General features: G+C 37.0%; 1 protein-coding gene across 6 annotated transcripts in view; it reads left to right on the top strand.

Moving 5' to 3' along the window:
- LOC137371320 (probable ribonuclease ZC3H12C) overlaps positions 1–13,532 on the top strand; it is a 93,462-nt gene extending 79,930 nt beyond the window's left edge. For all 6 annotated transcript variants that reach the window (XM_068033709.1, XM_068033706.1, XM_068033705.1 and 3 more), the window contains one exon: positions 61–13,532. In XM_068033709.1, the coding sequence (XP_067889810.1) occupies positions 61–1,442 (1,382 nt within the window). In that variant the 3' untranslated portion in view covers positions 1,443–13,532. The remainder of the gene's footprint in view (positions 1–60) is intronic.
- Positions 13,533–15,079: the final 1,547 nt, after the last annotated feature.

Below are 15,079 nucleotides of genomic sequence, written 5' to 3'. Positions count from 1 at the left end.
ACTAAACGACACCTTTGTTCCACAGTATTTATCTAAAAACCACTTTTGTGTTTTCAACAGGAAAAAAGTGCACTTATGGCCATAAATGTAAATACTACCATCCAGAACGAGGTACACAGCCTCAGCGTTCTGTGGCTGACGAACTCCGTGCCAGTGCAAAGAATTCAATAATGAAAACCACTAATGAAGGAGGCTTGGTGAAGAGCAACAGCGTTCCATCTAATACCAAAACTGAGGGTATGTTTGATGTCAAACGTACAGCTCCTAAAAGACAGTCTGACCCAAGTATACAGACCCCTCTTTATAATGAGCTTGAAGAGAAACTTAGCAATAAAACGAGATTGGAAACCAGGTCTGTGCCCTCTCTTGTTGGTGCATCTAACCCTTCAGCTGCAAAAGTCCAAGGTAGTGCAGTATCAAGTTCTGGAATGCACTTTTTGACACAAGAACAAGGTGTGCCAGCACAGTACCCACCAATTCTGGTGACCAATAGCCATGGAACACACACGTCCTATAATAACCAGCACCCAAAATGTGACTCTCCTGTTGATGGAGGATATTATTCCATGATGAATCCATATCATAACGTTGGTTTATCTGGTACACACAGCCCTGACCAGTTTTCTGTAGATAAAGAATACAGACTAAACCATGTAGGCTCTGATTGTAGCAGTGAAGGTAGTATCAGCTGTGGTAGCAGTGATTCATATGTTGGGTATAATGAACGAGCCTACCTAAGTTCTCCAGTTACAGTGCTTGAGGAAAGCCATAAATGTCACCAGTTTCATAATCGACATCAGCCCTTTCTTCATGGTTATCATGATACTCTCACAAGAGTGCAAAGTTATAGTCAAGAAGAGCAAAAGCCACTGCACAAAACTTCAGTCTCGTACATGGCATCACATTTACAGCACCCAGTAATTGGAGCTCGCTCCAGTTGTCCAAATGAATATCGCCCTGTACCTCTCAATGCCCAGCATCCACAGAACATGCATATGGGAAGAGCACTAAGAACTACAAGGATAGAAAGCTTTTCAGATTCTCGTCTGTATGAAAACCTACCAGTGAGACAAAGAAAACCTCATATAGGTCAGGAAACATTTGGCAGTTGGAACAGGCTTGGCTATGGCACAGATGCTTATGGTTACGCACAAGGATATTCATTGCCAAACAATCCAACTCAGCCATGTTATGATCAATTTACATTCCAAAGCCTACCTGAGAAAAGGGAGCAAACCTGGAGGATGCCATGGAGCGGGCTACCTCCTGAGCCTCCAAATCCACAAAGGTTACAGGATGCCCGTGACAAGATCTTCCTAAATTTGTGCAACATATTTCCCGCTGACCTTGTGCGGATGGTGATGAAAAGGAATCCCCACATGATCGATGCCCAGCAACTTGCTGCAGCTATTTTAGTAGAAAAGTCAAAACTGGGTTATTGAATTGAAATACTACATCTTGGTGTTCTTATTTCTCAGCCCAAATGCTGAGTTAGCTCACATTTGTGAGATTCTTCAAACAAGAAGATAAAATAGAGTATAGAATGTAAAGAAGTACCCTCTGCAAAAGATTTTTTTGTGTGTTTCTGTCATACCTTTTAGAATTAGATTTATTTAAGGCTGCAGTTAGCATAGGAATCATAAAATGTATACGTTAAAGCACCTTTTAAAAATTTAAATGCTGGTGATATAATTTGTCTCCATAATATATTGCAGCTTTAACCTGAAGATATCAGTAGTCTGATGTTTTTCTCAAAACAATACATTTAGTGGCTTATGGCACTTTTCTGTTAGCATTTTGAGAATGTATTGGTGGTAAAGGTATGTTAATGCAGATTTCTGCCTTACCACTAATTGAATAGCATGATCAAAATGTCAGCTGACCTTCAACTAATGGCTGTTACTAGCTGAGCAAAAGTACGAGTTATTGAGGATATATATATAGGTACTGTACTAGGTTCTGAGGTTGTAATAAAAACAACCTTTTAAATTAATTTAGTTTAAACAGTTTTAAGTATATTGTATACTGATTTTTATTATTGCACTCAGGCTGTGGTATTATGAGAAGGCCTGATTTATCTTCCACAATTTTTAAAAAAGTAGAAACAAACATTGTTTATTTTCAGTAAGAGTTGTTTCTGGTATTTTTAATGGACTTTGCCAGCTGCAGTGTCATATCCAGCCTCCAAGGGAGTTTTTTTGCTATCCGTTCTGTTTAGCTGCTGAGTGCATTGCAGCCTAAAGCAAAATCCAAAATGGCCAGAAATGAACTTTCATTGTTGATACAAATTGTATCTTTTTAAAATAAAATCTACAGTACAGTTTTAAATTTATATTTAGTAATACTATAAATACACAGTTTGTGTAAATGTGATTAGGGACCATTTGGGTAACATTTTACCGGATCCTTGAAATTAACGATTAGTTTGCAGAATTTTTGTATTATTGCTTTTCACTGGTTGGGAAACATTCAAGTTTGGACAGAATGCTTCCTGGACAGCAAAATCCTATATTTGAGTTTGTCTATTTCTCCTTGCACAATCGGTAAAGAGGTCTGTTCAGTGCCATGTTTTTAAAAAATATATCTTCAGTGTCACAAGCAATTCATATTTTTCATTGTTTCTTCATAATCCTGTAGTTACAGGAGTGAGTTTTAGCACTGACTGGCCAATCCACCAACTGAAACTTGTAAGGAGTCTCTTCTTTTCATGGCCAGGCTGCAAGGTGGGATGTTGCCCTGTGGAGGAAAGTTAACTCAAGTAATTTTTAAATGTAGGTATAGCTGCTGTCACATATCCTCTGCAACAAGTGAACTTCCTTTTAGTTAAAGATGTGGTTATAAATTGTGGAGAATAACCATAAACTGAACCATGATTTCACCTGAAGCTGATAGGGTGAGCATCAATTTTTGTAAGCGAAAAGAGGAAATAAAATTGAAAATTACAACCTAATCGATCAAAACTCTACCATGATATTGATGCTTCTGCAATGATATTTCATTTTAAACATATGAACGTAAGAAATAAGAGCAGGAGTAGGCCATTTGGCCCTATGAGCCTGCTCTACCATTCAGTAAGATCATAACTGATCTTCTATCTCAACTCTACCTTCCCACACTATCCCCATATCCCTTATTTCCTTTTACACCAAAAAATCTATTGATCTCTGTCTTGAATATACTCAATGATAGAGCTTCCACAGCTCTCTAGGGTAAAGGATTCCAAAAGTCGACGATGCTCTGAGTGAAGAAAGTTCTCCTCATCTCAGTCCTAAATGGCCTACCCCTTATTCTGAGACTATAGCCCTAGTTCTAGACTCCCCTGCCAGAAGAAATATCTTCCCAGCATCTACCCTGTCAAGTCCCTTAAGAATTCTATATGTTTCCATTAGATCATCCCTCATTCTCTAAGGAATATAGGCATTGTCTACTCAATATCTCCTCATTGGACTGATTTCCGAGATGAAGGGATTTTCCTGTGAACCTTTGTTGTGCTCCCTTCAAGCAAGTATACTCTTCCTTGGGTAAAGAGACCAAAACTGTACATACTACTGTAAATAGTACAAGGTCCTATACAGTTGCAGTAAGACTTCTTTACTATAAGCCTTTAATAAAAAGGTATTCAAGTATAACATACAAATTGCTTTCCTAATTGCTTGCTATATCTGCATGTTAACTTTCTGTAATTTGTGTACAGCAATATCTGGGTGCCTCTGAACACCAACATTAGGCAATGCAAAAGCAAAATACTGCCGATTCTGGAAATCTGAAATAAAAACAGAAAATGCTGGAAATACTTAGGTCTGGCAGCATCTGTGGAGAGACAAACAGAGTTAACATTTCAGGCCGATGAAAGTCATCGACCTGAATATGTTAACTCTGTTTCTCTCTCCACAAATGGTGCCTGACCTGCAGAGTATTTTCAGAGTTTTCTGTTCTTATACTAACATTTCCCAGTCTTTCTCAGTTTAAAAAAAATTCTGCTTCTCTTTTTTTTCCTTCTAATGTGGATAACTTCACGCTTCGCCACATTATATTTCATCTGCCATGTCCTCCTTGTCCACTTACTTAACTTGTCTAAATTCTTTTGTAGCATCTTTGCGTCTTCCTCAAAGCTTACTTTCTCACCTAACTTTGTATCGCCAGAGCATTACGCTCGGTCTTGATACAATTGGATACATTATACTGAATTCATCTTTTTGCCTTGAAAGCCATACAATTCCAATTAAACTCATATCAGTGCACATTTTTTAAAGACTTCTCAATGCTTTTCCTTATTGGGTAACTGACCTCAAGTACTAGTCTATGACCATTTTTTTTTTGTTCATCCCTCCTACTCCTATGGATCCCTTGCAGCATACCATCTTGCAGCCTGATCAAAAGCAGATGGATATTTCCGTGTATTGTGTGTATATATCGTAACTAAGTTGAGCAGAAAAAATACCAAATTTCAGGGAACATGGTAAAATGGTTCCTAAAACCATGTTGAAACACACGTAGTAAAATAACCTATTCACTGCTTGTGTGGCACTATGTATCACACTAAGTAGACTTTGGGTATGAATGCTTTTTTAACAGGGCATTGTGCTTATAGCCATAACTGATACTCTGAACCATGTTCAGCACATACCATAACAAATTGTTGTATACAATAATAGTAATCGTTAGCGTTCCCTTCCTCATCTACAATACAATGTTGATTTTTGAATTGCACAAATTCTGCAGTACCATTATAAAGCCCCCAGTTTGTATTGGTACTATAAAAATCTAATATGTCTGTTGAAAAGTTATTATAGTTTTCACACGTTTGAATTTTCACATGTTAGAATTTTGAAATGATATCCATGATTAATTGACTCCTTTTTTTTCCTCCATCCAGGTGCCATATCTTCTGGTGCCAAAAGGTTAATTTATCAAACTGTTTTTAGATGCAGCAGTACTATTTAATTGTATCATTTTATATTCTACAATTTCAAAGATATATTCATCAATATTTTGAAACTCAAACTAATAGTTGAGTTTATAATAAAAACAGTCAAATATAAACAGAATATTTTCAAATATTTGTGATTTCTGCTTTCTAAAATTAAGTATATTGGAAGTTGTGATGAGCTTCTTTAGTATAATGCAGCTAACAATGCACATTATTGTTAGTAGAAACCGCTAAAATATTTTATTAATCTCATGCAAAGACAGTATTGTAGTCCAGCTTTAACTGTACAGTAATAGTAAATTATAGTTTTGATCTTGTGTGAATATCCAGCCGCACTAATTAAAACTACTTTTATGATCACCTCAATTTTAATATAATCAACATTGAGGTTAGTTATTCCGTGGAATTTTTAATCTTTAGTCAGCATTTCTTCTTGCATTTCAAGGTATCCATAATTGCTTATTTTTCCATAATTTCTATGGTAGTAAGCATTTCCTGCTCTAATTGTTAAAATTGTATGCATGTTCTTATTGCTTGTAAGCAGGAACAGGAAATCCATATCAAACTTGCAAGCATGCTTATTGGTGATTGATAAAATGCATGTGACAATTTAATGTACCTAAAACTACCAAAACTAACATCTTGCTCAATTTGCTACCTTATGATGACTCACTGTGTCAATACTTTAAGGGGAAGGGAGGTGTACATATTAAAATTGATAATACAACATATTTTGATATTTCCCATGGCACTTGCACTGGTATCTTACAAGTATATTTATAACTGATAATCACTATATGTGTCTATACATTTTAAATGGCATGATAGATTATTGCACAATGTACGTAGAATGGGGTTAGATTAAAATGTAAATCTTTCAGTCACAGCTCATAACTTTGTGTAGTAAATTGATAGTCGGTGTAAGTTTTAAAAAAGGTATATTGAAGATCTGAGGTGATTTATGCAATATTAATGAATCAGTCTAACTTTGTAAACATTTCTTTTATCTTAATTATTTAACTATTGCTAAATGATTGCAGTTTTCTGTATAATGTTTGTGTAAATGTACTCCATTACTTGCATATTTATTAATTTTGCTCCTCATGTATCTGCTTTAAATATTTATCACTGGACTGTAATCGTGTAGGATTGGGCCAGAAGCATGTAAATTGTCATTTTATGGGTGGTCAAAAATTTGGATCGGGCCATCACCTGATGGAAATTTCCTTTATCTGTTCTGTTACTGTGATATCCTAATCAAACTTTGTGTCTTATACTGCATCAGTTTTAAATATCTGAAAAGTGCATACATTTTAATGGGTGAACTTGTGAGCATGGCATAAAGAGAAGCTTTGTTTGAAGGAACAGTTTACTTCTACATTAGAAAGTTATAGGCAAATTTCTAGGAAGTAAAATAAATGCCCATTTTATGAGGGCCTTGATTTGTGTAACCTTTTTGAAATCTTCCACATGTGTGCTCCCAAGGGGATTCTGCTATTAACTTGCCTTTTTCTTCCATAGTATTTGCTACAATCACTCTCTGCTCTGAGCAGAGCTCCTAACTTTTAATTGCCATATAATTCTTCAATTTCCTGCCACATTTCTCCTTTTGTTAGGGATATACTAATAGATCATTTTATTACTGCACTGCTGGTAAGAAGTCTCATCAAAATTTCAGTTGTGCGTTGTGCGTAATTATCCGACTAATTGAATTTAATTTTCCAACCATTTTGAGCAATGCACATCCACGTTTCCAATACCTGGTGCCTGTGGGTGAAACTCCCTGACAGCAGCTCAAAGTTGGAAAATTCTGTGTAAGATTATTCCCTACTCTGATGTACATAGGCTGTTGTGACCCTTTCCCACAGTTATTATTTCACCCATTGTTCGCAATAGTCATCTGCCAAACTTAGACCAGAGAAAGGTATTACACTTGCAGGCTTTTTTTTTTGCTTCTTATTCAACATTTCTTTTACCTTACCCTCTACCCATTCCCTAAAATGAGGGGCTTTTTTTGGAAGTGCATGATGGCATCCTAATTATACAGCACCTATAATCTTCAGCCACCAGTATTTCCCAATTCCATTAATACTAGTGCCTGGGTTTAAGTTTGAATATCCTGGACCAGTACGAGTGAAAGATATGTATGATGCATGCCTTTTGCTGTTGCAGAATGAGAGGTGAAGCTGCCTCCAGGCTTAGCAAAGGGCTTGATGTAAGCTGCTTGCAATACAAGTATGGCTAAGTTCTGTTTACCCTGAGGAAAAGAGATTTTCAGGCTTTGTAAGAATAGTGGTGTAATGAGCTATCTGAAAGCAACAATTGCCCATGAGAGCAGTCAGTGAAAGATGCAGCACCTGTCTCGAAGTGCATATGAAGTGCCTGTTTAGATGTCTGTGTGCCATAATCTATCAGTTACAAGGTTTCCAATAGAAGCTTGGATCTGTTCAGAATCATTGATCAGTCACTGGAATTATTTAGGAGACTGACCCAAGCTGCTGCTGTCTGAGGGAGCTAGGTTATACAGGTTTCCTGTAGCAGCAGAAGATGCCCATTTAAATAATTTTTCAGATGGAAAAAAGATGGAAGGTCACATGCAGGCTAGAAGTGGTAAATGAATATAGGCGCTGCTCACAACCAATGTTCCCTCTAATTTCTCTTTGCAGTACATGTCCTGTTTGTTTTATAGTGCAGTCACGCATGCAAACATCTTAAAGGGAACATTGGTTGTGCGCAGCCTGTTTGTTCCCTATGAGGTAAGTTCCAGATGTACCTGCACAGCTTAGAGGGAACATTGCTCAGAACAAAGTGTGTTTTTAATATTTGCAAACAGATTATTGAAATTGCCATTGCCACAGTTCAAGTTGTTTCACTATAATCAAAAGAAGTGTTATTCACTATGGCTGCCATGACAGTGAAATTCACAAGTAGGTCCAATTTAGGTTATTAGAATTGCAGCTAAAAGTATAGGTCGGCATAGACGTAGATAGTTGAGTTTGTTTTCCCACCGTATCTGGAAAACAGGATGCAAAAGTTGGAATTGACCTCTGGGGAAAATGCTGATAGTTCAGACTTCAGTTACACAGTTGATTCAGCTTTTGCTCTGACCTGGAGTGAGAGTTCTTTGGACTTGAATAGGCATGTATCACGTGTTCTTGTGGTGACTATACTGTCACCAGTAGGCCGGAACAAGCCCTTACATACAATCAAATGGAAAAGTGTCACTTGAATACAGAATAGGGTTGTGAAAGGATTAGTTTGTACAGGTCATTTTCCTCTTCTCATGTTAATGCAATTTGGCCATAATTATAAAATAAAGACAGGCATTTCTGTGATTGTGTTGATAATTCAGGGAGTGGCTTTCCAGGTATCTTTATATAGTTTCTTCGCAAGCTCGTTTTTTTCCAAATAGAATTGGTTTCCATGTTAAAAATACAATTATAAATTGCTATCGGCACAAAATAAAGTTGTGAGCTATTAGTTGTAACATTGTGCCACAAATTTGACTCAATTTATGCCCTGCTTATGAGGCTTAGAATCCTTTCAAATCAGTGACTTAATGGACAGTGTACAGCATATATACCATTTTAGTTTAAAACATTTTCATAGGCAATATCTTGCAAAAAGATCATTTATATCCATGAGAGGACAATGTTATACGGTCAAGTATGTAGCCCATGCTTCTTGGTTGAGTGATTCATAATTATAGTAGAAATATGTAGTGAAGCACCTGTTTGCCTGTAATGTTCAGTAAATGAAACTCTTCAAAATACTGTAATAAATTGGGAAACTATTTGGGTTAGTTCACCCAAATAGTTAGTTAACCCGAATAATGTGTATGTCCTAGTGTTTGTCATATCAGGAGCTGCTTGTGGTCTACAATTTGGTCTGTATTTAATTAGCTTCTACATTCTGATATGCAAAGCACAAAAATGGTTCATAAATGAGGTTGACACTTTTCACTATGTTCTCATTCCCGGCACTCACCACTAACACAGAATTATAGTGCTGCAATCAAAGTCTGGGTGGTTTATGTTTTTCAATCCACTAGGAGGCAGTTTTTTTTTTACTTGTTTCCTAATGGGGCAGAGTAACTTGCATGTTTCCCCTTCACTGGATAATGTAACATGTGGTCACCCCCTTAATCCTCCATGCTCTAAACTGATCAGGTAACCCTTTGTCCTGGGGTGGGAAAACATTTCGGCCTCGGCCACATCTGGGTGTGGAAATTGTAGGATGGGCCGTAAATGCTCAAGAAATGAACAATTCATGTTCAAACAGGGACAACACAATTTTGTTTTAAAATCAGCACTGTTGAAATAATACTGTTGAACAATGCACTGTTAGGACATTGCATCAGAGTTGTTTGTTGATTTTACCACACAACTACATTGCTCCTGTTAGAACACAATTTATTCAATAAAATTTTTCAGTGCACTGCCCTGTGTAAAGGTTTGGTAGTTTTCCTGTTTAATGATGAATCCTTTATGTTTAAATCTGTAATTAGATTTTTGAATCATCAGTAATTCTCCATTTGACTGTGGCAATGACCAAAGTATATTCAAACTATTTTAGCTTCAAAGTAAACCAGACGTTATTAAGAAATTTCTATGTTAATCAGTGCAACTCTGAAGAAGAAATAAAGAAATTTTGGTAGAAGTAAACAGAAAACCTTATTTTTAACTATAACCATCATAACTATGCATTACAAGAATAAAACCAAACTCTGTTCCCACCCCACTTCCCCCAGCTTTTTTGCACCCTCTTTTTTTAATGTGTCACCCTTCTTTACAATGGCACCAAAGTCCAGTGTCATTGTGGTGGTAATCTGCAATAAAGAGCTGAGATGCTGGTCAGTTAACTGATTTGTACTGAAATGTGTTGCATTTCAGCAGGGAACATGTTTGTTCGCACATAGGTGGAGCCCAACAAAACAAGGATTTTCTGTGCTATCTTGTGGATATTTGGGAACTTAGTTTCACTCAAGGAGGCATAAAACTTGTCCAGTTTTTCTGAAGGTGAAATTGCACTGGAGATCAATGAGCTCAAATTCTTGTGGGGCTTTCTTAGTCATGTGACAGTGGGCATGACACCAACTCCAGTGTCTTCTCCATCTTCACAAAATCAGAATTGGAGAAAATTCTCTGTGCAAGTCACTTAAATTTTGCTATACTTCTCTGTGTGCTCTGGCACCGCTTCCAAATAATTGAGTGTTGGAAAGGGAGCGAAATCTTGCTTTTCATTTGTTTTGAAAACAAAGACTAAAATGTGCCAAGATGTCCATACCAAAAGTGATGTTATACAATCTGTTGGTATTCCTTAATTCAAGGAAATCATTTCTGGAGATGCAGGGGAAAGAAAAAGTGGGAATTTCATCTTTTAAGCATCCACATTCCCTGCTGCCTAAGCCAGCAGACACTTGTATGACAAAGACAGACCTGGTGGTCAGCATCAATGCCTTCAAAAAGGAAAATGAATTGCTGATGATTAAGTCCCCTTGCTCTTTTGTCATTCACTATTATCACCATTGTACGAACAGGACATCTTTGCAGAGGGCCTCCTGATGTATAATACATTGCAGAAAAATTACCTCTTGCTCAGGTTCATCATCTTTTCCTTTGTCCTCAATTCTGTTTTTAAAATCTCATGTATTTCCCAGTTAAATCTGGTGATCCATCTGTAGTCATGTTTGCCAGTTTACTCCAGGGGAGCTTCACAGTGTCAATTTAACCAGACATTCCCTCATACAAATCTAATCTCTTTTGTTGTGCCTTTCTTTGATTCCATTGATAAATTCCTCTGATTTCAAATTTGTTATTGATTCTTCTGACAAAAATCAAGAACTTTGCTGTGTCCTTGATGTCAATGCCATCATTGAGAGCTAATGAAAAACGTGAAGCAATACTTTTTTGTTCAACTGACAAGCCGAGTTTTCATTGATCACTTCTACAGGGTGAGTAATAGTGCTTTGAGACAAATTAATGTTCTCTCGTTCTCTTTCGGGGCACAGCATGCCCGCAACATCGGCCATACATACTTTCAAAAACTCCCCTTCAGCAAAAGGCTTATTCAGTTTAGTGATTTTAAATGCCAGAATATAACTTGTCTTTGCACACAAGAACATGACAAATAGCATTAGTAGTAGACCATATGGCCCATTGAGCCTGCCTCACCATTCAGTGTGATCGTGGCTGATCTTAGGCTTCAAATCCACTTTCCCACTTGCTCCCTTGAAACTAAAAAACTGTCTATCCCAGCCTTAAATGTATTCAACAATGGAGCATCCACAACCGGCTGCCGTAGAGAATTCCAAAGATTTACAACTCATGTGAAGTAATTTCTCCTCAGTCCTAAATGATCGGCCCCTCATCCTGAGACACTGCTGCTATGTATCCAGCCCCTTCAGAATCTTTCCTGTGTCAATGAGATGGTCTCTCATTTTTCTAAACTCTAGAGAATTTACTCAGCCTCTCAGCATAGGCCAACCCTTTCATCCCAGGGACCAATTTAGTGAACCTTTGCTGTGTATCCTTTCTTAAATGTGGAGACCAAATCTGCGCACACAACTCCAGATGTGGTTTCACCAATTGTAATGGCTTCCTGAACTGTGGCCTGTCACACACACGTTTTGCTGAGCGTTCAACTTCGTAGTGATTTTTCTCAGCTTTTCTTGCCCTTTCCTCAGTTGCCATATATAGGATGTTTCATTGAAAAATAGTAATTCAAATTGTACTCTAACCCCCCACGATGCACTCCTGCCAGATCAGGCATACAGTCTTCGAGTCTGTGAAATATTTTGCATTCCATTCTTTGTTGAAAACGTCAATGTTCGCTGTCCATTTTTGAAAGGTTCCAAATTGTCAATAGCTAAGAAACACTTCAGTCTATAAGCATCTTATAATTAATATACAAAATACTTCAATATTTAGACTTTGGCACTAATTTTAAATCATTGTGCTTAAAGGAGATGCCTATCAAATTGCAGATGTCATTGCCAAGCGCAAACATGTAGAGTAAGTGTTGAGAGATTTTATTTTGCTAAGTATCACATCATTTCAGCATTATAAGTGGTAGGCCATATAGCTTGTGTAATAAGTGACATTTCCTTTTAGTTTTGATTCATGAAACCTTTAAAATCTATTTGTTACTACCTGTAGTTTCTTAAAATGCAAATCAGCTTGTCTACCAGCTGGGAATGGATAAAAAGGAATTGTTTTCTGTGCATTGCTGAATAATTTTTGAAGCAGGGACAGCAACACCTAATTGAACTCTTAACTTTAATATGCTGAACTGACACTTGTATAAAAATCAGTTAACCCTGTTGGTGTCATGTGACAGTACTCAAACTTGTATAGCATCCACTATTGAATAATCAGTTAATAAACTATTAAGTATTTCCTAATATGATTTTTCTCTAGAAATTGCATACAAGGTTATGAGATTTATAAATTCTATAGCATGTTAACTAATTTAATGGCTTGAAAACATATTTCTGTGCATCAGATTTTCATCATTCCACCATTGGTGCCTAGGCCCCAAGGTCTGGAATTCCCTACCTGAGATGCTCCTTAAAACCTACCTCTTTGACTATGCTTTTGATCACCTGGCCTAGTATTGTTTATTACCATGGGCTATTTTAGTACGCTATATGAATGCAAGTCATCATTCGTGGAGGTTCTGGATGTTCATGGCTTTGAAAATAACACCCACTCAACCTTCCCACACCACCTAGAGTAGCTTCTGGGGTAATGCATTACCCATCTGTTGTAGATTATACTCTTGCCTCAAATATCTTTACTAGTTTTTTCTTTTAGCTATTTAATTAGAGGGCTCCTAGATGTTTCCAGTATGTAAAGCCTTCACAGTAGCTGGCCAAAAACTATACCATGATTGCTGATCAAAGCATGAAATGGAGTCATGTGGGTTTTCTCTCCAAATTTGTAAACCTTTGAGGTATATTGATTGCAACATTAGGAGCTGCTTTACAAGATAACTGTTGTAGGAATGAGCCAAAGAACTTAAGGAGATGCTAGTTGCATCAATTAACTAATCTGTTGGAAGGTGAAGATGGGGAAGGAGAAATGAACAGCAGCACGTTTTTGCTGAACTATAAAGCTGGTACTTGCAACATTTTTAAAAAGGTTTTTCATAAACATTAAAACCTTGTCACTTTTTCCTTGGGCCTAATAGGGCTACAATTACATCAAAATATTTAAACAGCTTACAACTTGATCTGAACTTAAGGTGGTTCACAGTTCCCCAAACAGGTGAATGATTTGCTAGTTAATTGCTGTAGTTATGTTCCTATTTTGAGCAAAAGGTCTTGATCTCCATGCAGAACTGTTTTGGATCTCTGGATAGTGTTTTTTAAATAATATAGACAACCAACTTGTGAACCACTGGCTTTGAATTCAGATCAATTGCAAATATAACCCTAACCCTAAAGTGTAGTGTGTAAAGTATATTATAGGTGTGCTGTTTTGTGGTATGCTATGGGTGTTTAAAATGTAAAAACAAAGTTTTCAAATGCCTTTGTAACCTAGAGAAAAAGAGCTCTCGTATACAAACATTTACTGCGTTGAGATTTATACTGGTATTTAGTTTTGGAATCCAATAAACGAATTCAAATTTAATTAAACCTCTTGTTACACCATTAGTTTCACTCTAGTTTAATTTTTCCTGTTTTGTTGTATGATCGTTTACCTTGTAAAGTATTAGCTTGGCTTATCCTGGATCAGAATTTGCAATTTCAAAATCCACACAAATTTGAGCATGTACTCAAGATAACCCTACACTTCATTATTAAGTGCTACATTATTGCAAATTGATTTTCATTTGGGAAGTTAAAAAATCAAGATTCAGTCTGCCTGTAATGGTGGTTCTCAATACTAATATTCCTCCCTCAGTCAGTGCCTCCAAAAATTGACCATAGTTGTTGCTGGCACCAAATGACTATTTTATCCTTACAAGAGTTACTGCACTTAGTCATGCTGATGTAGAGACATTTTTATGTAATGGGTTGTTACACATGCACCCATTAACTTTCTTTTTGATGTAAAATAATGGAACTAATTGATCAGGAGTAAACTTGAATTTTGTACAATAATAATCACCAAGTCGACATGAATTCAGAAATGGAAGCTTAAACCTGACTCACCTCTTCAACTTTAAGGAAGTGACAAAGTGGTTTATGATAATGGTATGCATTGACTTCCAGAAGACAATTGCTAAAATTTCATACTAAAGGCCAGGTTATGTTCAAAGCTAAAGCAGATTCAGGATACACCTTGGAAACATATGAAATTGGGTGAAGGGTTAAAAATAGTGGGTACTTGGGGTGACTGGAAGTATTCAATATGGTATCTGATGGATCAGCCTCATCCAATTTTTCTCAGCTATATATTCACATTGAAAGGTGGTTGTTTCTATACTTCACTTGGGAAAGCCTTCAAACCCTATCATTTTTTTTTTGCTACTGCTATGAACAGGTTTTCAATCAGCAAAGATCAAGAGGCATTCAGCTTAATATAGCAGCACACAGCTGGGAAAACTGTCTTGGGATTGGGGGAGAAATTCCATCACGCTCCTGCCTTGTTCCTTGTAGGTGGTTGACAGGCTTTGGGAAATCAGGAGTAGAGTTACTTGCTGCAGAATTCCCAGCCTCTGACTGACTTGGTTATGTAGCCACAGTACTTGTATAGCTGGTCCAGTTGAGTTTCTAGTCAATAGTAACCCCCCCAGGATGTTGATGGATTAATAGACTTGAAGTAACAACAATGGAACAGAGGTTCTGGAGGTTGTAATACAAACATATCCATGAGATAAAAATAAGGGAAAAATCATACAATGTAGTTATAGACCACCGATGCAAATAGTATTTTGGATTTTTAGAAATAAAAGGACGAGGTGCAGGAATAAAGAGTGATCATTTGTACAACATAGTGACTGGCTACAGAGCATTGTGTGTAATTTTGGACACCCCATTACAGAAAGGAAATTAAAGTAGAAGGTAGGCTGAGGGAGGGCTGAGACATTGAGTTAGAAATAGGCATCTAGTTTTTGTGATGGAAAGTATATGGGGGTTAAACAACAGTCTGACAACACAGTTAGTGCATAGATTGAGAGGGGGTACCAAGATGTAGCTGAATG

The sequence above is a fragment of the Heterodontus francisci genome, chromosome 6 (assembly GCF_036365525.1).
Source record: "Heterodontus francisci isolate sHetFra1 chromosome 6, sHetFra1.hap1, whole genome shotgun sequence".
Classification (NCBI taxonomy): Eukaryota; Metazoa; Chordata; class Chondrichthyes; order Heterodontiformes; family Heterodontidae; genus Heterodontus; species Heterodontus francisci.
Note: the sequence above shows the minus strand (reverse complement) of the source record. Positions and strands in the feature narration are given on the sequence as shown.